This window comes from Canis lupus, chromosome 8 (assembly GCF_011100685.1).
Source record: "Canis lupus familiaris isolate Mischka breed German Shepherd chromosome 8, alternate assembly UU_Cfam_GSD_1.0, whole genome shotgun sequence".
NCBI classification, from domain to species: Eukaryota; Metazoa; Chordata; class Mammalia; order Carnivora; family Canidae; genus Canis; species Canis lupus.
The window spans coordinates 73,149,030-73,167,964 of NC_049229.1; the positions used below are offsets into that span (position 1 = coordinate 73,149,030).

The following is an 18,935-nucleotide window of genomic DNA, read 5'->3' on the forward strand; positions in this document are numbered from 1 at the left end:
GGGAGAAAGCGGGGGGGTGGGGGGAGCCAGCCCGAGCCACAGGGCCCTGCGGTGACCCACGGCTCCTTAAATGTCACTTTGCTTTGTGACGGGCGCATCCTTTGCCCTTCGAGGGGAAGCTCGGGGTCTGGATGTCTCCACTGAGACGCTGGGGCCCACGCCCTTGCTGCCCACGCACCGGCCCGCCGGCGGGGGTGCTCGTCCTGTGTCCACACCGCAGGGAGGAAGTCAGCCTCCCCTCCCCTCGCGGTCGGCGTCCCTCCCCGGCTGGGCCGGTGCCGCACTTCTCGGGATGAAGCCCACCCCGCTCCTGGGATGGAGGCAGATGAGGCACCTCACAAGGCACGGAGGTTTGGGCTCGCTCCAGGCCCAACAGCCGCCTGGGCATTTCTTGGTAGTTTTTTTTTTTTTTTTCAAGAGTTTATTTATTCATGAGAGGCGCAGAGATAGAGGCAGAGGGAGAAGCAGGCTCCATGCAGGGAGCCTGACCTGGGACAAGATCCCGGGACTCCAGGATCACGCCCCGAGCCAAAGGCAGATGCTCAACCAATGAGCCACCCAGCTGTCCCTTCTTGGTAGCTGTAACTCTTTGGTCAATTTGTTCAGTATTGGAAAATTTCATGATGCAGCTTCACTGCCCAGATGAGGAGGCTCAAGCCAGGGCATTAGCAAAGGGGCCTATGGGGCGGGAGAGATGTGGGTGCATCACTGCCTCCCCATTGCCCTCTGGGGAACCTCCTGGACGTGTCTGCCCCTCGTCCTGTGCCCAGGCTCCTCCACCACCTCCCCTTTGAGTTACCACCAATCCCCTGGCCCGTGGCTGCCCCTCTTCAGAGATGGTGTCTGCTACGGGCATTTCCTTTTTGGGATTTCTGGGCTGCTGGACAGCCTGTGGTGTGCAGCCCACGGCCCTTCTTGGAACTCTGCCTGCCTTCTACCCCAGCACCTGCCTGGGGCTCCCGCCACCTGCCTTGTCCCCTGTGGGGGCCTGTGGGGGGGTTCATGTGTGCTCTGTCCCTCCCCCACCACCCTGGATCCTATGCTCAGCCGGGGGCCTCTCTGGAGCGTCCCTCCAGGCCCCACAGGGATGCTCCTCAACTAGACATCACCCCCTCCAGCCACAGGCCTGTCCCCTCGTAGTGATGGGCAGGAACCCACTGCACTGCTCGGACCAGCCACCTGGGAGCCGGGACGCTCCCTTTATATTGCTCCCCAGCACCGACGTCCATGCTGGCTGCAAACTTTGGCTGGGACACCTGCTTCTGGGCCCCTCCTGCTCTTCCTGCCTGGGGCCTGCAGTCTTGTGTGCGCCACGCGGTCACCGGATTGTCCACGAGCGGGGACCTCGAGCGGGTGCACATGGTCGTGGGCCCTGACCGCCCTGGGGAGGACAGGCGGGTGCTGCGCCCCACAGGTAGCCCTGCCAGCTCCCCTGCTTCTGGGGTAGGTCACCTGCGTCCTCCCCAACCTCATGGGTGTCAGACGCGGCCTACAGAGCGTCGGCTGCGAGGCCACCTCCCGTCCTCTGGGTCCTTGGGCAGGGCCGCGGGCGGGCGGCAGCGTGGACGGCGGGGCTGGGCGGCGAGGGCAGGGGCCCGGGGCAGGGGCCCGGGGAGGGGCAGGCGGACGCGCTGGGTCTGCAGGGAGGTGCGGGGCCTGGGGGGGCAGCCGCGGGGGGGGGCGGGGAGGGGCGCACGGGGGGGGCGCAGGGGGGGCGCGCGGGGAGGGGCGCACGGGGGGGCGCAGGGGGGGCGCGCGGGGGGCGCACGGGGCGCGCGAGGCCCCCATCCCGGCAGGGGCGCGCGGCGGCGCGGGGAGGGCGGCGGGTAACGGCCGCGCGGTGGGCGGCGGCGCCCGAGGCCCCTCCCCTGCCCGCGGCCGCTCCTCCTCTTCCTCTCCCGCCCGCGCCGCGGCCCTCGGTCCCTGCGCGGCCTCGGCGGCCTCGGCGGCGGCGGCGGCGGCGGCCCCTTTAAACCGCCCGCCCCCCGCCCGCGCCCCGCGCCCCGCGCCCGCGCCCCCGCCTCCGCCCGCGCCCCGCGCCCCGCGCCCCGCGCCGGCCCCGCGCCCGCCCGGACATGGCCGCCAACATGTACAGGGTCGGAGGTAAGGCCGCCCGCCCGCCCGCCCGCTCCCGCTCCCGCCGCCGCCGCCGCCGCCGCCGCCGCCGCCTTTATGCGCCCGGGCCGCCCCCCCCGCCCCCGCCCCCGCCCCGGCCCCGGCCCCCGCCCCCGCCCCCGCCCGCCGCCCCGGGCCGCGCCGTGCGCCCCTCCCCCCACCCTCCCCTCCCCCGCGGCCCGGCTCCCCGCTCCTCCTCTGCACCCCTCCCCCCCCCTCCCCTCCCCTCCCCCCTCCCCCGCAGGCCCGCCCGGCGCGACCCTCCCCGCCGCCCCCCGCCCCCGCCCCCGCCCGCCGCCCTCCATCCCCGCCGAGCGGCCTCCTCCTGCTCCTGCTCCTGCTCCTCCTGCTCCTCCTCCTCCTCCTCCTCCTCCTCCTCCTCCTCTTCCTCCGCCGCCGCCGCCGCCGCCGCCGCCGCCGCCCCGGCCCTGCGCGCGGCCGCAGCCCCGACGGCCCCTGGGCCCGGCCCGCGGGGGGCGCCCACCTGTTGGGGCCGCGGCACCGGGGAGCATCCCTGGGCCGGGCCTGAGCGCCGCCGCCGCCGCCGCCGCCCCCGCCCCCGCCCCCGCCGCCGAGCACATGGCCCGGGGCCGCCGGCTGCCCCCGCGGGGAGCTGGGCCGGCCTGGCCGTGGGGACCGCGAGCCGCGAGCCCGGCAGAGGCAGTGTCCGCCGGGTCCTGGCCCGGCCCCGCGCTCCCTCCTCGCGCCGACGGCCTCCCCCGGCCTCCCCCGCCCACGGTGTCGGGGTGTCCCCGGCTGCCCCCCGAGGGCCTGGGACCCGGGCTCCAGCCGGCCAGGCCAGCCTGTGACCTTGGGCTCGGCCTCCTCCGTGTGCGGCCCCCTCGCCCCGCCTGGCCCCAGGCCCCCCACCCGCTCTGGCGCAGGGGCCGGGCCGGGTGGAGGCCCACAGCCCACCTGGCCGCAGGCTTCTGGCGGACGCAGGTGCCACCGGGCCCTGTGCATCTCCACCTGGCCCCGTCCCCAGCCCCTTGGTCAGCTGTGCCCCCCGGCTGCGGCCCAGGGCTCCCCCCATCTCCCTGGCTTGCCCGCCCCACCCCCACCACCTGCCCGCCGGGGACCACCGTTCTGCAGCACAGACACCCCCTTCCGGGTGTGAGGCCCCCGTGGCTCCCACGTGCTGTCTGGGCCAGAAGGTTCGTTGAACAAACGAAGGCGTGATGGCGAGAAGCGGGGCACCCGGCTCCTGCATGGAGACAGGGGGCGAGGCAGGTGGCAGGGAGGCCGTGGGCCCTGGGCGCATCGACCCCGGCCGGCGGCCCTCCACCAGCAGCTGCTCCGAGGGCTCGTGGGCTTTAGCAGGACCCCCCACCCCCCACCTTCCTGGCCTCAGCTGCACACAGTGGACCAGCTCTGCGGGGCTCTGTTACGGCTCGTCCTCCAGGACAGGCCTGGCCGCCCTGCATCTGTTGCTCCCCTCTGAGCTCCGCAGGTGTGACCACAGGGTCCCTGTAGACGAAGCAGGGTTGGCTCATGCTTTGTGGATGGGGACCCTGTGGTGCCGCCCCTGGGTCCTGGCCGGGCTGCTGGCACCCTGTCCCTCAGTACTTGCTTAGGGAAGGGGCGCCTCGCACATGGGTGCCCTCTCTGAGCCCATGGTGGCCCGGGTGGGGCCCCGCCTGGGCAGGGCAGCAGGGCCATTCTGAGAAGGGGACCCCCCCCACCTTCTCATCTCCGCTCAGGACCCTCAGAAAAGAGCCTTTTGCAAAGGTGGCAGGTTCAGCGAGGAAAGTGGAGGACGCCGGCTGGACGTGAACGTCACAGAAGCAGTTTCTGAGCGTAACCATGTCCCCGATACTGCAGAGGACGTACTCACGCGAGAAAATCCTTAGCAGGGACCCGGAGTTATCTGGGTGTCCTGCATTTTACCTGGCAGGCTGCTCCGGGGCGCTGCCAGGATGTCTGGGCGGGGCGGAGGCCGGAGGCGGCTTTGTGCCAGCTGACCAGCTGGGTGGAGTGGGTCAGCCTGGGAGGGGACACGGCCCGGTTCTTCCCAGGGAAGTGACCTGGCTGCCGACAGAGGCCTTCTGTTGGCGGCTCCGAGCGTGGCAAGGCGGGGCCCGGCTGCGGGTGCGGGGTCGGGGTTCGTGACTCTGCCCCTCTGGGGTCCGTCTCCCCGAGGCCTGGGCCGGCTTCTGGGCCCGGCGGGCGCCGCGGGGTGGCTCTTCCCTCTGCACGTGTCCTGCGGGGCCGTTGAGGGCTCCGGAGCCCGCGAGCCCCCTGACAGCACGGCCACCGACTGGGGTGTCTCTTTTTAACCGACAGCCTGTAACCAGCCGCCGTGGTTCCCCCTTTCTCCTTTCCTTGCTATAAGTTAACACCCGTTCTTTGGGGTGGTAGTTTGCTTCTCGAAAACGTGCTTTAGAAAGGTGACGGGAGCACCCCAAGCCTCCTGGCCGCTGCCCGGGGTCCACCTGGGCCGCGCGCTGCTTCTGTGCTCCCACGCCCTGTCTTGCTGCCACACCATCCTGTTGCCTTTTGTGTCATTTAAACTTTTGACCAGGTGACAAGGTCACGCACGTGAAAATCCCAAACTTGTCGAGGCCGGTGCCGGGGGCAGGGGTGGGGCGCCCAGGGGCCCCCGGCTGCGTCTGCGGCCCTCGTCCTGTCCCTCGGGGGGGCCCGCAGCGGCCTGCCCACGTGGCTTTGGCTCCCCTCGTCCCTTTCGAGAGAAGAATTCGGTCATTAACTGCTGGATTAATGAGAAACAACCCGAGGATGGAGTAGACGGTCCTAAGAGGCGGACGCGTCCCTCCGGGAGCCCACGGGGTGGCTGCTGGCTCGCAGCAGGACCTCGGCGGCGGGGACGAGGATGCGGGGCTGCCCTTGGCTCGGCCGCGGCTTCTGCCCCCGCCCGCGGGCTCCCCAGAATTTGATGTGTGGGTTGCCCGGGGCTGCGGCTTCTCTCTCTGTCCCTCCACCCGCCTGGCAACAGACTTGGGGTGCAGCTTTCCCGTGGCTCCCGAGGTCTCTGCACAGCTAGCCCCGGAGGCCTGCGCCAGGCTGTGAGGGTGCCCCCCACCCAGGGTGCAGGTCCTTGGGGCCCCACGGCCCCTCCCCGGCCCTCAGCTGTCTGGTGGCCCCCAGTCTGGCCCCCGCTCTAGGTCTGGGACCTGCCTTAGGAGATGATCCTGCTAAGCTTCTCTCTCGCCGCTTAAGACTGCTTAGCAGCTTCCGAGGAGCGGGGGTCCCCCGCGCAGCCACCGTCCCCGTCGCCCCGGCCACAGGCCCCCCTGCTGGGCCCCCACCCTCTGCGGCCCTGCCTCTGCCTCCACTCACCCTTCCCTCGGGCGGCAGAGGAGGTGGCGACACTTGAGACCTTGCCCCAGCATGTGTCCCCGAGAGCATGGGAGACCCGGCCCCACTCAGGCCCAGTGTCTGGAGCCCTTGACCCTCGGAGCACCTGCCCGAAGTAGACGTCAGCCTCTGGTCCCCAGACTTCTGTGGGGACGGTGACATGGCCCCACGCTGCTGGCTGTCCTTAGGGCCGTCGCTGTGTTCTCAGGGGCCCTCTGGGGTCCCCTGTGGCCCAGCCCCGTGGGGTGTGTGGGTGCCGAGGCCCTCCGCTCACAGGACTGCCCCGGTCTGGGTGGTAGAGGCATGGGGACCCCGTGCGGTATTTGGGGGATAGTCCTGCAGAGGCATGAGTCAGGTTTCTCTCCGTGTCCCGCGCTCAAGGGCTGTGTGCCCAGCCCTGGCTCTGCCCTTGGTCAGCCTGAGGTCCTGGCCACTGCTTGGGTTTCTCTTGATTCCGTCCCCAAATTTGTTTTTTTTTTTTTTTAACTTTTTTAAATTTTTTATTTATTTATGATAGTCACAGAGAGAGAGAGAGAGGCAGAGACACAGGCAGAGGGAGAAGCAGGCTCCATGCACCGGGAGCCCGACGTGGGATTCGATCCCGGGTCTCCAGGATCGCGCCCTGGGCCAAAGTCAGGCGCTAAACCGCTGCGCCACCCAGGGATCCCCGTCCCCAAATTTGAAAAGAAGAATGCTGGGCTTGCAGGTGTCCCCGCGGTGCAGGAGCCAGGAGGGAGCCTGGGGCTGGGGGGTTCCCGCCCCCGCAGAGCTGGTGGGCGGGTTCTGACACGCGGGGTGGGCGGTGGGTGCCAGGGCCGCCCGCGGTGTGCCGGGCGGCCCAGCTCCCAGGTTCTTGTGGCACCTCCTGTGGGCGGGTCTCCTCGCCGGCACCATCCCTGGGCACCATCCCGGTGCTCCCGCAGGTCCCACACCCCTGCGCCCACCTGACCTGTGACGCGGGTCGTGCTGTGGCCGCTGCCCAGAGCCCGAGAGCCCTGAGACCGCGTCCCCCAGGAGCAGGCCCCCAGCCCGGGCCCACGGAGGCCACGCCCTGCCCCCTGGTTTCATTCCACCCCGTGGGCGGGGGCGGGGGTCCTCCCCGGGCCCGTCCCGTGATGCGTTTTCCACATTTTTGTCTTTCAACTTCTGTTTATTTTATTCCTTTTTTGAAGATTTTATTTACTTACTGGAGAGCGAGCCTGTGCGCGAGCACAAGCAGGGGGACGGGCCGAGGGCGCGGGCGGAGCAGGGCGCCCGATGCGGGGCTGGATCCCGGCGGGGACCACGGCCGGAACCAACGCTTGCGCTCGGCCCTCTACCAGCTGCGTGGGGTGCGGACTGTGGGTGAGGGAGGCTGGCGCACACCCGAGCACCCTGGGTGGGGTGGCACCGGGTCAGGCGTCCACCGGCCGGCGGACCCCAGGCCAGGCTGCAGGGGCCAGCGGGCTGTCAGTGGGGACCAGGGGCTGCAGGCGCCACGTGTCGCGCGCAGGGAGTGTGGAGACACCTTGCGCAGTGGCCTCGCCCCCCGCCCGCCGGTGCCGCCGCTCATGCGTGTCCTGGGCTGTGACCTGGGTCGGCGCGGAGTTGCGCGTGGAGCCGGGGTGGACGGCGGACGGCGGCGCTGAACCCTGGGCAGGGCCTTCCTTCTCGGGTGAGGCTGGCGGTGAGGTTGGCACAGCCCAGGCCCCCACCCGCAGGGTCGCCGTCCCCGCGCCGGGCTGTGGGAGCGCGTGTCTTCCCGGCCTTCACGCACGGGCTCCGCAGCTCTTCCGTGCTTACGAAACCTGCTTCATCTAAGCTCACAAAGATTTCTTTCTGTTTTCTTGTGGAATTTTTGTAGTTTCGGGGCTTTACTTTTTTTTTTTTATAGATTATTTGGGGGGGAGAGCGCATGCGTGGGCGGGGGCGGGGCAGGCTCCCGTGGGTGCGGCCCTAACCCGATGGACACGGTGCGATGGACCGGGCGCCCTGGGTCCCAGGCCCGGGGTCACGACCGGAACCGGAGCTGAGATCCGACCGGCCCACCTGGGCGCCCCAGGGGTTTGCTGTTGGGTTCCCCCTCGTGTGGGGTGCACTCGGAGGCTCTCGGTTTTGCTTTTTGTTTTTTTTTTCCTCTAAAGATTGTATTTATTCATGAGAGAGAGAGGCAGAGACCCAGGCAGAGGGGGAAGCAGGCTCCCAGCAGGGAGCCCCAGGTGGGACTCGATCCGGGACCCGGGCTCACACCCTGGGCAGAAGGCGGCTAAACCGCTGCGCCCCCGGCCCTGGGCTCTCACCCGCGTGCGTCTGTTCACAAACCTCCTCCGGCTCCGTTACCACTGGCTGCAGTCACACCGTCCTCGCTCACCGGTCGTGCCGGCCCCTCCGTCACGTCTTGCCACGGGTCGGATTCCTGTCCCCGGTGCTCGGGCGCGGCGTCCACGCCTCCCAGGAAGCCCTGAGGTCGGGGCGCAGGCTGTTGGGCAGGTGCTGTGCCCCCCTGTCTGGCCTGCGGCCACGGCCTGGACCCAGGTGACACGGAGCTCGGCTGGTCCGCAGAAGAGGAGCGGCGGGGCCCCGCTGGGGGGTGTCAGGCTGGCGGGAAGGTCCGTGCGGGGGAGACACCTGCACCTGCCGTCGTGTCCCGGACGCCAAAATTGCGGGAGGCTCCCGCCTCAGCACCGCAGCAAATTCTCCCCAGACGCAGCCCCACGGGTGCATTCCCACGTCTCCTCCGGCGACTCGTGAGCCGCAGCGGTGGCCTGAGCGCCGTGGCGGGGGTCCCCTTGCTGCTCCCGCGGACACTGTCCCATCTCGGCCGTGCTCAAGCACCCCGCGGCGTCCCTGCTGTGACATTGCATCGCAGGAAAATGTGTACTGTGAACCCAGCGGCGTGGGCGTCCCTGCGTCCTTGGCTCGGGTGGCGCGGCCGCTAGGGCAGCACAGGGCGTGTGGGCATCACCCCGTCTCACAGCTCGTGAGCAGCTCACGGTCACAAAAGGTGGAAGACGTGAACCGGAGCATCTCGTCACAGCTGAGCGTGTCCACGGAGCCGAGTGAGGTGCCGCTGTCCACGCGTCCCGGCGCCTCGTCCGTCAGCCATTGGGAGGCCGCCGACGGATGGTGACGCGCCCCAATGGTGTTTGCAGGGGGCAGCTGGCCTCCGGGGCAGGGCGGCGTCCCCTGGGCGTGGGCTCCGAGGGGTGAGCGGGGACGCCTGCAACCCAGCGTGGTTTGGGACGAGTCGGCAGGAGACGGCCCAGTGCAGGCGGACGTGGGGCCTGCGGCTCGGGGCGGCCAGTCTGCTTGGACCGTGTTCCTGGGCCGTGGCCGGAGACCCTCGTCCTTGGGCAGAGGGGGCACCTGGGGGCCCAGCTGGCGCAGGCGGCACGTGGGACGGCGACGGAGGGGACGGAGCGCGAGTGCTCGGGGCCGCTGTCCTGCTGGCCGGTGCCTTCGTGCAGGATGTTTGAGTCTCTGTCACCTGGTGCAGCCGCGGGTCAGCACGACCTTCCCTGACCCCAGGGACGCCACTGTCCACGGTGGAGGCCGAGCGTCCTTGCTGCCCTCTCCCCGCCGTGCAGCAGCCCCGCGGCGCCGCAGGGGTTAAACGTTACTGCGGTTTCTTACATTCCGGGCAGAGGCGGACGCTGGGGCAGAAGGCCCACGGCCGCCTGCTGCTTCCCCGCGTGCCTGTGGAGACACGTGGCGCCGCATCCCCGGTAACGGTGCTTCTGAGGCCGCGGCAAGCTGCAGCCCTGCCCCCGGCGACTCTCCCACCTGGGGAAGCCGTGTTGGGGACAGCGGAGGTGGTTGGCGGCTCAGACGGCCCCGTGTGGTGTCCGAGCGTCACGGCGACAGCGGGAGGCAGAGCTCGGCCCTGGCCGTGTTGGCAGGACGTGGGCCCCATTGAGGGCTGGGGGGCCCTGGGCTCCCGGCCCCCCTGCACTGCGGGCCCAGGACGCGCGAGGCCCTCACGCCCTCGTGGCTGGTCACAAGAGCGTTGCAGCCAGGGCAGTGACGTCGAGGGCACCCGGGCGGCGCCCAGGCTCACGGCCTCTCCCGGGGACCACGGATTCTCCAGCCACCACGCGGACCCGAGGCTGCTCGCCTGAGGCCGCCACGCGGTCGTGATGCCCTCCACGCACCCTGTGGTTCCCCGTCGGACAGGACGAGACGCGCAGGCCGCCCCACAGTCCCTGCAGACGGGCGTCGTGGTCGCTCTGGACGGCGCGGCCCTGACCGTGGACCCCGGCGGAGCCAGAGGTCTTGCCCGGAAGCCGATCAGTGCTCCTGGGCAGACGGTCGCGGTGGAGCTGGCGGAGCTGGCGTCCCGTGCTCCTCGGCCAGTTGAGCCATCGACAGGCGGGGACGTCCGCTTGGGCCGCGTGGTGCCCTGGGAGGAGGCTCCTGGGTCCCGACCCGCGTGTGCAGCTCTGCCCTCGGCTCCCGCACGGGACTTTGCAGCTTTAAGCGTCTGTAGGTCTTTTACTAAAGGGACCTTGAGTACGTGACGGTCCTCGGAGCTCCTGTCCGCAGCGCTTGTGTGACGCTCGCTCGCTCGTCACTTCCCCGTCGACTCTGGCATCTCCCGGGCGCACAGGCTGGGCCCCGCGTGTGCTGATGATCTCCCTGGTGGGCCCCGGCCGTGAGCGCGGCGGGGAGAGCGCCCCGTTGTCCTGCCGGTGGGCCGGGAGCGCCGGTTTTCCTCCTGCCGTTGGCGGGTTCCACGAGCGCCTGCTGCGGGGCGGACCGTGCTCCCGGCTTGCTGGAGACTGTCGGGACGGCGTGGCCCTCCTGCTTCTGCTCCGACGGCCGCGCGGCCTGACCTGCCTTCACTCCGCCGCTGCGATCCTCCCCGTCGAGCCGACCTTGTGTCCTCGGGTCCCAGCGGCTTCCCTCGCGTCTGTGGGGTTCCCGCGTGGTCTCCGCGTCCGCTCTCAGGGTGAACGGCGTGGGCTGGCGTCAGGTCCCCCTTGGGTGTTGGCTGGGTTCAGCAGGGCCCGTCTGGGTCTGGAGGGCTGCCTTTCTTTCCTTTGTTGATTTTTATTTTCTTGCTTGCAGTTGAAAGGGTTTACTTTTCTTTTTCTTTCTTTCTTTTTTTTTTTTTTTTTTTGAATTTTATTTACTTTAAAGAGAGAGAGAGGGATCCCTGGGTGGCGCAGCGGTTTGGCGCCTGCCTTTGGCCCAGGGCGCGATCCTGGAGACCCGGGATCGAGTCCCACGTCGGGCTCCCGGTGCATGGAGCCTGCTTCTCCCTCTGCCTGTGTCTCTGCCTCTCTCTCTCTCTGTGACTATCATAAATAAATAAAAAAAAAATTAAAAAGAAATAAAAATAAAGAGAGAGAGAACACAGGGAGAGGGAAAGGGAGAGAGAAGCAGAAGCAGGCTCCAGGCTGAGCGTGGACCCCGACGTGGGGCTTGACCCCGGGGCCCCAGGATCGTGACCTGAGCCAAAGGCAGACTCTCAGCCCACCACGGTGCCCCTGAGCCTGATTTTTTTTTTTTTTAAGATTTTATTTAATTTATTCATGAGAGACACAGAGAGAGGCAGAGACCCAGGCAGAGGGAGAAGCAGGCTCCACGCAGGGAGCCCGACGTGGGACTCGATTCCAGGTCCCCGGGATCACGCCCTGGGCTGAAGGTGGAGCTAAGCCGCTGAGCCCCCCGGGCTGCCCGAGCCTGATTTCTTTAGGGCACAGGGTTGCCTGTTTGTCTGCAGGGAGCTCGGGGGTCTGCGTCTGCCCAGCGCGGGCCCCGTGTCACCTGAGCCGTCAGGCAGCGGCGCCGGGAGCCCCCTCCTACCCAGCTCTCGCTCACTCACCCTCCGGGTCTTTCCTTTGTCACCCTGGCCTGAGGTTGATCCCCTTACTGGCTGTTTACACGAGTTCATTTTTCCTCATTATGCTGGTTTTTGCTCATCATCTACCATCTTTTTGCTTTGCGTGTTTTCCCATCTACCAAAGCTTAACCCACCCGTCTCAGGCGTGCAGGTCTGAATTGTGGGGAGCACATGCAGGGGTGCAACTGGCGGCTGGGACGCAGCCCCGTGCCCCCCAGCCCCCTGCCTGAGCAGGGATCCTCAGAGCCGCATGCAGGGCCGGTGGGGCTCCTCCTGGGTCGTGTCCAGTGTAGACTGCATGTGAATAACAGCTTTGGTTTATTTACTTATTTTTTTTTAAAATAGATTTTTTACTTATTTATTCATGAGAGACACAGAGAGGGACAGACACAGAGGGAGAAGCAGGCTCCACGCAGGGAGCCCGATGCAGGACTCGATCCCGGGGCTCCAGGACCACGCCCGGGGCCAAAGGCAGCGCTAAACCGCTGAGCCACCCAGGGATCCCCGACAGCTTTGATTTAATTGGTTTTTTGGTTTCTTTGGATGAAAGCTTTAAGACCAATAGGGCTTTATATTAAAACTGCTCTTTTGAGCGACAATTCACGTGTGATAAAATTCACCCGCTCACGAGGCGTACGGTGTGGCCGCGGTCTGTGTTCAGAGTGTTTCCACTGCCGTCAAGCCGACCTCGAGCCCGTCGATGGCCCCCTCCCGTAGAGCTCTCTTCCCCCCCAGCCCGCGAGCGTGGCCCTCTGAGCCCGGCAGCCCTGTTCCCTCTGGGCTGTTAGTGCTGTTGCTCTTTCGTTCCGTGGAGCTCTGTGGGTGCCCATGGCCGCGTCCCATCCGGCTGTGGCCTCGGGCAGCACAGGTGAGCCCCCCCCAGCAGCACAGGTGCGCTCCCTCCTACAGTATAGGTGAGGACCCCCCAGCATAGTGAGCCTCTCCTGCAGCACGGGTGAGCCTCCCGCAGCAGCATAGGTGAGCGCCCCCATCTCCCTGCAGCATAGGTGAGCTCTCCTCTGCAGCACAGGTGAGCGCCCCCCCCCAAGCACAGGTGAGCCCCCTCAGGTGCCTGCAGCAGGTACACAGCAGCAGCAGGTGCCAGATGCTTGCTGGGGCCTCTCCACACGGTGGAGCGGTAGGACCTCTTGAGAGGACGGAGCTGGCCTGGGTCCTGGGGCAAGATCTGTGCTCCGAGTGGCCCTTTGGCTGTGTCCCGGCTGACACGGGCCTCTTGCAGGCCTTCCCTGGGGCACGGGGGACAGCGCGGGGCACCCCTGCTGGGGACTGCAGCCTGGCCTCGTCCTGGCACCGAGTCACCCGCAGCTGCCCCGAGCTACCTGCTATATCACGGCGGCGGCCAGGCTGGCAGCTGGGTGGCCTCCCGGCTGGCCTGGGCTCCGTGGGAGCCGGCCAGCCGCCCCCGTGGGCCTCTTGGGAAATCCCGGGTGCCTGCCAGCCTCCTGGGGACCGATCCCAGGCTGCTCTGGAGCCGGAGGCGAGCTGGTGCCCACATGGTGTGCTGGGGACCTGGCGGGCGGTGGCGGGACCTCGTTCCTCTGGCACCTGACCCCGTCCGCACCCCCGAGAGCCCTGCCTCTGCCCAGGGAGCCCCGGCCTCCTCCGTTCCCTGCCCGGGGCGCGTGGGGTGGGGGGGCAGGTGCAGGCGCCCGGCAGCCCCTCGGAAGCTGTCCTGGGGGAAGCTGCAGTCCGGCTCCCACAGCGTCTGCGCGGGGCAGGGGGCGGGGCGTGTGGACCCTCTGCCCGGGACAGCCCCCTCCGTCCTCTAGGACCCGTGCCCGGCACCCACCAACATGTCTGGGTACCTGTCTGTGCACTAAGGTGGCAGGGGCACCGTGTCCTTCGTTCCCTCCTGTTCCCTGGCCCCTAGAACTGGGCGCGGGTGTGAGGGGGGTCGGGGCTCCCCTGGTCCCCGGGCTCAGTGCTGCGGGGTGACGCACTCTGTTCCTGTTTGCAGACTACGTCTATTTTGAGAACTCCTCCAGCAACCCGTACCTGATTCGCAGGATCGAGGAGCTCAACAAGGTACGTGCATGGGGGGGGGCGCGTGGTGGGGGGGGGCCGCCCGGGGCTTCAGGGCCGGCCCCAGACCCTTCGGTGGCTTTGTTCCCGTGCCACACGCCTACACCTGGGTCCTTCTCCTTGGAGAGCTCTCCGTGGGGTCCCTGTGGCGGGTGTGCTCTGTGGGACAGGGGCGCCCTGTGGGGTCCCCCTGGCCGGGGTCTCCCCGCCCACCTGCTGCCTCTGCCTCTTCCCGGCTCACTCAGGCCCCTGCCGCCCCGCTCTGGGCCCTCGCAGCCGCCCCCCCTCCCGCCAGCCTCCCGCTCTGAGGCGCCCCCGGCAGCACTGGGGAGAGGCAGGAGTGTCCCTGCGGCCGTGGAGTCCCTGGCCCCGGAGCACCTGTTGTCCCCGACTGGCTGTGCTCCGTGAGGCCAGTCCTCAAGGGCTGCTCTCCTGGACCCCGAGCACGGCAGCGTGGCTGGGCATCCTTGGGACCGGCGGGCTGGGGGCGGAGGTCGGGGTGCTGGTGCTCCACGGAGCAGACTGGTGGCAGCCGAGCCCCGACCCCTGTGCCCCCGTTCCCGAGACTCCTGCGCAGCATCTGCCCGGGGGAGGGGGTGCCCCCAGGCCTCCGCTGCACACAGCGTGTGGGGCTGGTCCTTGCAGCCTGGCAGCTCCTGGGAGGCTGGGCCAGGTCTGGACGCGGCAGGGCGAGGGCAGTGACCAGGACGCTGTGGGGCCACCTCCCGCGGGTGCTTGCTGGGGGAAGCTGCCCACGGCCCGCCCGGGCAGCAGGGCCAGCAGGGCACGGGGTGGGCATCGGCTCGGGAACACATGGGGTCGGGCCCGCGACTCCAGTGAGCGGTGGGGAGCGTGGCGGGGGAGCCGGGGGCCCACTGCTGGGCTGGCCGCGGGCAGTGGGTCTCGGGTGGGGCCAGCACAGCCCCTGCCCCTCGCTTTGGCTGTGACGTGGAGAGGGCAGGTGGCACCACCTGTGGCAGCCTGCAGGTGACGGGTCTGCACGGCAGTGGCCACAGCCCGCCATTGGAGCGCTCGGGGTGGGGTCGATGGGCGTCTGCGTGTGAGCCTGCAGCCCCCTTCAGTACTGGGGTGGGGCGGGAGGGACCCTCTGGCCCCCGCAGCCCGCCTCCCCTGCTGCCCGGGGACCCGGGGCAGTCCCGGCTGGGGCCGCTGGGAGCTCGTTTTGTGGGCCCTTCCCTGCTGGGGCCACCCTGCCCGGAGCCCCCAGGCCCCCAGGGCCCCTTGGGCACAGGAGAAACGGCCCCGAGGGTCAAGTCCCCGGAAGTCGGGGCTCGTCTGGGCGCAGCTCTGGCGCAGGGCGGGGGCGGCAGCTGGCTGCGGCCCCTGAGCTCCCGGCTGGTCACCCGGCGCTCCCCGCCCCCCCACCTCTCTCGTGTCTGCTGAGCTCTTCGGAGGTCCTGGAAGGCGTCTGGGCGCTGGCGGCCTCCCCGGGGGCCGGCGGGGCAGGGGCACCGACTGCTTGCTCCAGCCCCTGTGGTTCCAAGGAGGGCGCCAGCGGGGAGCCCCGCGCAGACCCCCGCTGAGCAGGGAGCCCGTGGGGCGCGGCCCCGTGACCCTGAGGTCACGACCTGGGCTGAAATTGAGAGGCGGCCGCCTGACCAGGTGCCCCCGTGGCTGCTTCCAGTTCTGATGGGGAACCAGGCCCCTGGCGCTGAGGTCTGCCCAGCGGTGCGACAGAGGCCTTGATCCACCCCAGGGGTGCTGGAAGGTGGGGCCCAGGGGCTGTGGCCTTTCCAGCGTCCGGACGTCCACCAGGTTCTGGTCCTGAGCGAGCAAGGCCTGGGGGAGGGACGCAGGTCAACAGGGGGACCTGGCTGGCGGGCCAGGAGGAGGGTGCACCGCTGGAGGGCTCAGGTCCGCCGAGCGCCCCTCCCCGGTCAGACGTGCCCCGGCCCACTCGGCGTCAGCGCTCCCTGGGCTTGGCTTCTCCCGCGACCTGCCGGCCCTGGGGTCACTCGAGGCCCCTCTGGGCCGCCCCTGCTGGCAGCCGCCGGCCGGTCGGGGGCGTGCGTTGCTCAGACCCTGCCTTGCTCTTGCAGACGGCCAACGGCAACGTGGAGGCCAAGGTGGTGTGCTTCTACCGGAGGCGCGACATCTCCAGCACCCTCATCGCCCTGGCCGACAAGCACGCCAGTGAGTCTTGGCCTTTCCCTGGGGGCGGGGGGCAGGGGCGAGGCCTCTGTGGCTCCGAAGGTTTCCTGACGCTGGGTGTAGTGTTTTCAGAAGCAAAGTCCCTGTTTGTAGTTCGAACCTGAGTCTGGGAAGTGTGGGGCCGGAGGGACTCGCGGCGGCTTAGCTCGAGCCCCGGGATGTTGTTCCTGGTCAGCGGCCAGCGGCGCCGCCCTGGGGACTGGCCTGGAGCAGGTGGGGGCGTGTGCTCCGGGGCCCGGGCCGCTCAGAGCCCCCGTCCTCTGGGTGGGACCTGCCTGCACCCGGGCTGAGGTTCTGGCCTCCGTGGGGGCTGCCCCTGGGCCCCCAGCTGCCTGCCACACGGCCGTCCAGCCTGGGGACACGCGCCGTTCTCATGGGTTCATCAGGTCATCAGGCGTCCTCCTTGGGTGGGCGCAGGCCCCACCTGTGAGCCTCCTGGGGTACCCGGGGGAGCCCCCAGCACAGTGGTGTGAGGGGCTGGACGCCCAGGCAGACCAGCCTCCTCCCTGGGTCCTGGAGGGGTTGGGGGTGGTCCAGGACTGGGTCTCCCCAGTCCTCGGGGATGAGGGAGGGGAGCAGCCAGGTGCATTAGGGCCCCGGCTGAGCGGGTCCCCCGGGATGGCCCCTACACCGGGCAGGGGAGGGGAGGGCAGCAGCCGCTGGTCCTTGGCTGGCCCGGTCCGGCCTCCTGGGTGGGTGGGTGGCTGGGGCCTGGGCCGTGGCGCGTTCTGTGCCACTCTCTGGTTGCATCGGCCGCTGCGCTCATGCTGCACGTGGCTGTGTCTGGTCGTGGGTGCTGAAGCTGCCCCCCAGCCGCAGCGGGAACCAGGATGTCCCACAGGGGTCACTGTTGACCTGGGTGCTGATGCTTACGGGCCGCCTCCCGTGTCCCCTGCCTGGCCCAGCGGGACCGCGGTCCTTACCCCCCTGGCGTACGGTGGTACACGGTGGCCCCAGGGCCGGGCTCCCGCTGGCAGGCACCGTGGAGGTCGGTGAGCTGGTGGCCAGGAGGGGCCAGGTGGGAGCTTGGCTGACATCACGTGAGGGGAGCTGGGGGGTGGGGGGCCGTGTGGCTGGAAGGACCACGCTGGGGCTGATGGGGTGGCCAGTGCCCCTGAGCCTCCCCAGGGCACTGCGGCCAGGTGGGTGACAAGGTCCACAAAAGCCGCTGGCGTGGTCCTCTGGGGCAGGAACCTCATTCTATGGGGCCACCTTGGCGGGTGTGGCCAGGGTGACCCTGGTCCACCCTTTGGCCCAGGCCCGAGCCCAGTGTCAGGGGTGGGTGTGAAGACCTGTGGGGCCCCTTCTCCTGGCATGCGGGGGACCCAGGGAGCCCCCTGCCAGGCCTCCAGCCCCCAGCATGGGCCAGAGGCACCCAGGCCATGTGGGTGTCCCCACAGCAGGGAAGTCCTCCGGCCGTCTTCCAGCCACGCTCTGCTCAGCCCCGACCCCTTGTAGGGAACCAGAACAGCCCCCTCAAGCCACAGCCCGCTGCCCTGGGCCTGCACACACACGTGCACACACAGCCGGCCTGAGCAGGACCCTGCCCTGGGGAGCGGCGGGTGCAGGAGACAGGCCCCCCCCCCGGACGCCCCCAGAGCAGGCTGCGGGGGCTCCCGGGGTACGTGTCAGAGCTGGCTGTGGTGGGAGCATGGATCCCGCCTGTGCCTTGGGGGGTGAGCCCCAGACTGGGCCCAGCACCAGGATGCACGCGTCCCGGAGGCAGGGTTTTCTGTGCCAGAGACTGCCTCCCCCAGCCGCCACTCGCTGACTTCCTGCAGCCCGAGCGCCACACACACTCGGGTCCACCAGGCCTGCAGGACGCTTGGAGGCTGGGGTGGGGGGCGCGGGGCTGTGGGAAGCTCCCGGGGCTGCTGGCGAGTGTGGCTCCTGGGCCGTGCACATGCCTGGAAGGCCCATTCGGGGCTCCTCACCACTGCCGGTGGCAGCTGAGGGGTGGGGATCTCGGAGCCACCGCGGGCTTGTGTCTTGCTGGGGAGGGGCCCGGGTGACTCTCCGGCCCCGCTCCTGACCACGCTGCCCTGGCCCGGAGCCATCACATGACAGGCGTGCACATCAGGTGGGCCGGCTGGTGGCTGTGTGGACGCTGGTGACGTCCCCAGCTGGGCCGCAGTGTGCTGGTGGGGTCTGCGGGAGTGGGCAAGGAGGTGGCAAGGCCAGCAGTGTGGATGCCCAGGCCCCGGGCCCACCTGCCTGAAGCAGGCACAGGACCCCGTCCCCCTGCAACCCGGGCCCTGGCCTCTCTGTCACCACTGGGGGGCAGCAGAGGGCTGCGGAGGGCCCTGGGATAGAGACCCGGGTCCCCAGGTGCTGCCCAGGTGCTGCCCAGGTGCAGCAGCCTCGTGGGGTGGCCGGCCTCCGCGTGCCCTGGCCTGGCATGGCCCCCAGGCCCCCCAGGTCCCCCAGACCTCCACTGTGCCTCCCGGTCACCGCACCCCCAGTAGGTGCCCGACAGGTGTGCGTGCTCACGCGGGAGCCTGGGGCGCTCCCTGCGGGCATCAGTGTCCGAGCCCTGGAGGTGTGGCCGAGGCCCCTGGTCAGCGCTCGGGATGGTCAGCGCTCTGCCCACCTGACCTGGGCCCCTCCCTGCCCTTGGGCCCTGTGTCCCCCTTGCCCCCCCCCCCGCAGCCTGCGGGCAGCCGGTGGGTGGCCGGTGCTCCGGCGCTAATCTGCCGTCTGGGCTCTGTCTGTCTATCGTTCAGCCCTGTCTGTCTGCTATAAAACCGGACCAGGGGCCGACAACGGCGAGGAAGGTAAGCGCCACTTGCTGCGGAGGACCCTCCCGGGCTGGCTGGCGGGAGCTGCCGTCCCCTGTCCCCCCTGTCAGTGCCGGGGGCTAGTGGGCGCGGCTGGGCAGGCACCTCGCAGCCGACTCACAGGAAGCCCTGGACCCTGCAGGGGAGATCGAGGAGGAGATGGAGAACCCCGAGATGGTGGACCTGCCCGAGAAGCTCAAGCACCAGCTACGGCACCGGGAGCTGTTCCTGTCCCGGCAGCTGGAGTCGCTGCCCGCCACTCACATCAGGTACCCAGCGGCCCGGAGGGTGCCGGGGGTCCGCCCTGCCCCCCTGACGCTGCGCCCTCCTGTTGCAGAGGGAAGTGCAGCGTCACCCTGCTCAACGAGACGGAGTCGCTCAAGTCCTACCTGGAGCGGGAGGTGAGGCCAGCCGCGGCGTCCCTGGGGCCGTCCCCACCCCGCCCCTCCTCTGGGCCAGTGCCTCGCAGCCCGCCGCAGGCCAGCACCTCGGACCCTCACCGTATGGGGCCGGAGCCAGGACGCCCAGGCGGCGGGAAGGGTTTCTGAGTCTAAAACCAAAAACACGAGTTGTCAGGGGCTCGGGGCCGTGGAGCCAGCCTTTTCATCCCACACACAGGAGCAGGGACCGCATGCGTTTGTAGGACACGACCCACCGATGCCGCCCCCGGTTGTGACAGCCGAAAATGT

General features: G+C 69.4%; 1 protein-coding gene across 8 annotated transcripts in view; it reads left to right on the forward strand.

Moving 5' to 3' along the window:
- The first annotated feature begins 2,031 nt into the window (after positions 1-2,031).
- The window catches only part of MTA1 (metastasis associated 1), a 29,109-nt gene continuing 12,205 nt past the window's right edge, over positions 2,032-18,935 (forward strand). For 2 of the 8 annotated variants that reach the window (XM_038545954.1, XM_038545955.1), the window contains exons 1-6: positions 12,220-12,771; positions 13,233-13,300; positions 15,358-15,451; positions 18,193-18,243; positions 18,389-18,515; positions 18,584-18,647. In XM_038545954.1, coding sequence (XP_038401882.1) covers positions 12,360-12,771; positions 13,233-13,300; positions 15,358-15,451; positions 18,193-18,243; positions 18,389-18,515; positions 18,584-18,647 — 816 coding nt within the window. In that variant the 5' untranslated portion in view covers positions 12,220-12,359. Of the gene's footprint in view, positions 2,104-3,170; positions 3,270-11,814; positions 12,123-12,207; positions 12,772-13,232; positions 13,301-15,357; positions 15,452-18,192; positions 18,244-18,388; positions 18,516-18,583; positions 18,648-18,935 lie in introns of those variants that run through there. The other 6 variants (XM_038545958.1, XM_038545959.1, XM_038545957.1 and 3 more) reach the window with 6 other exon arrangements.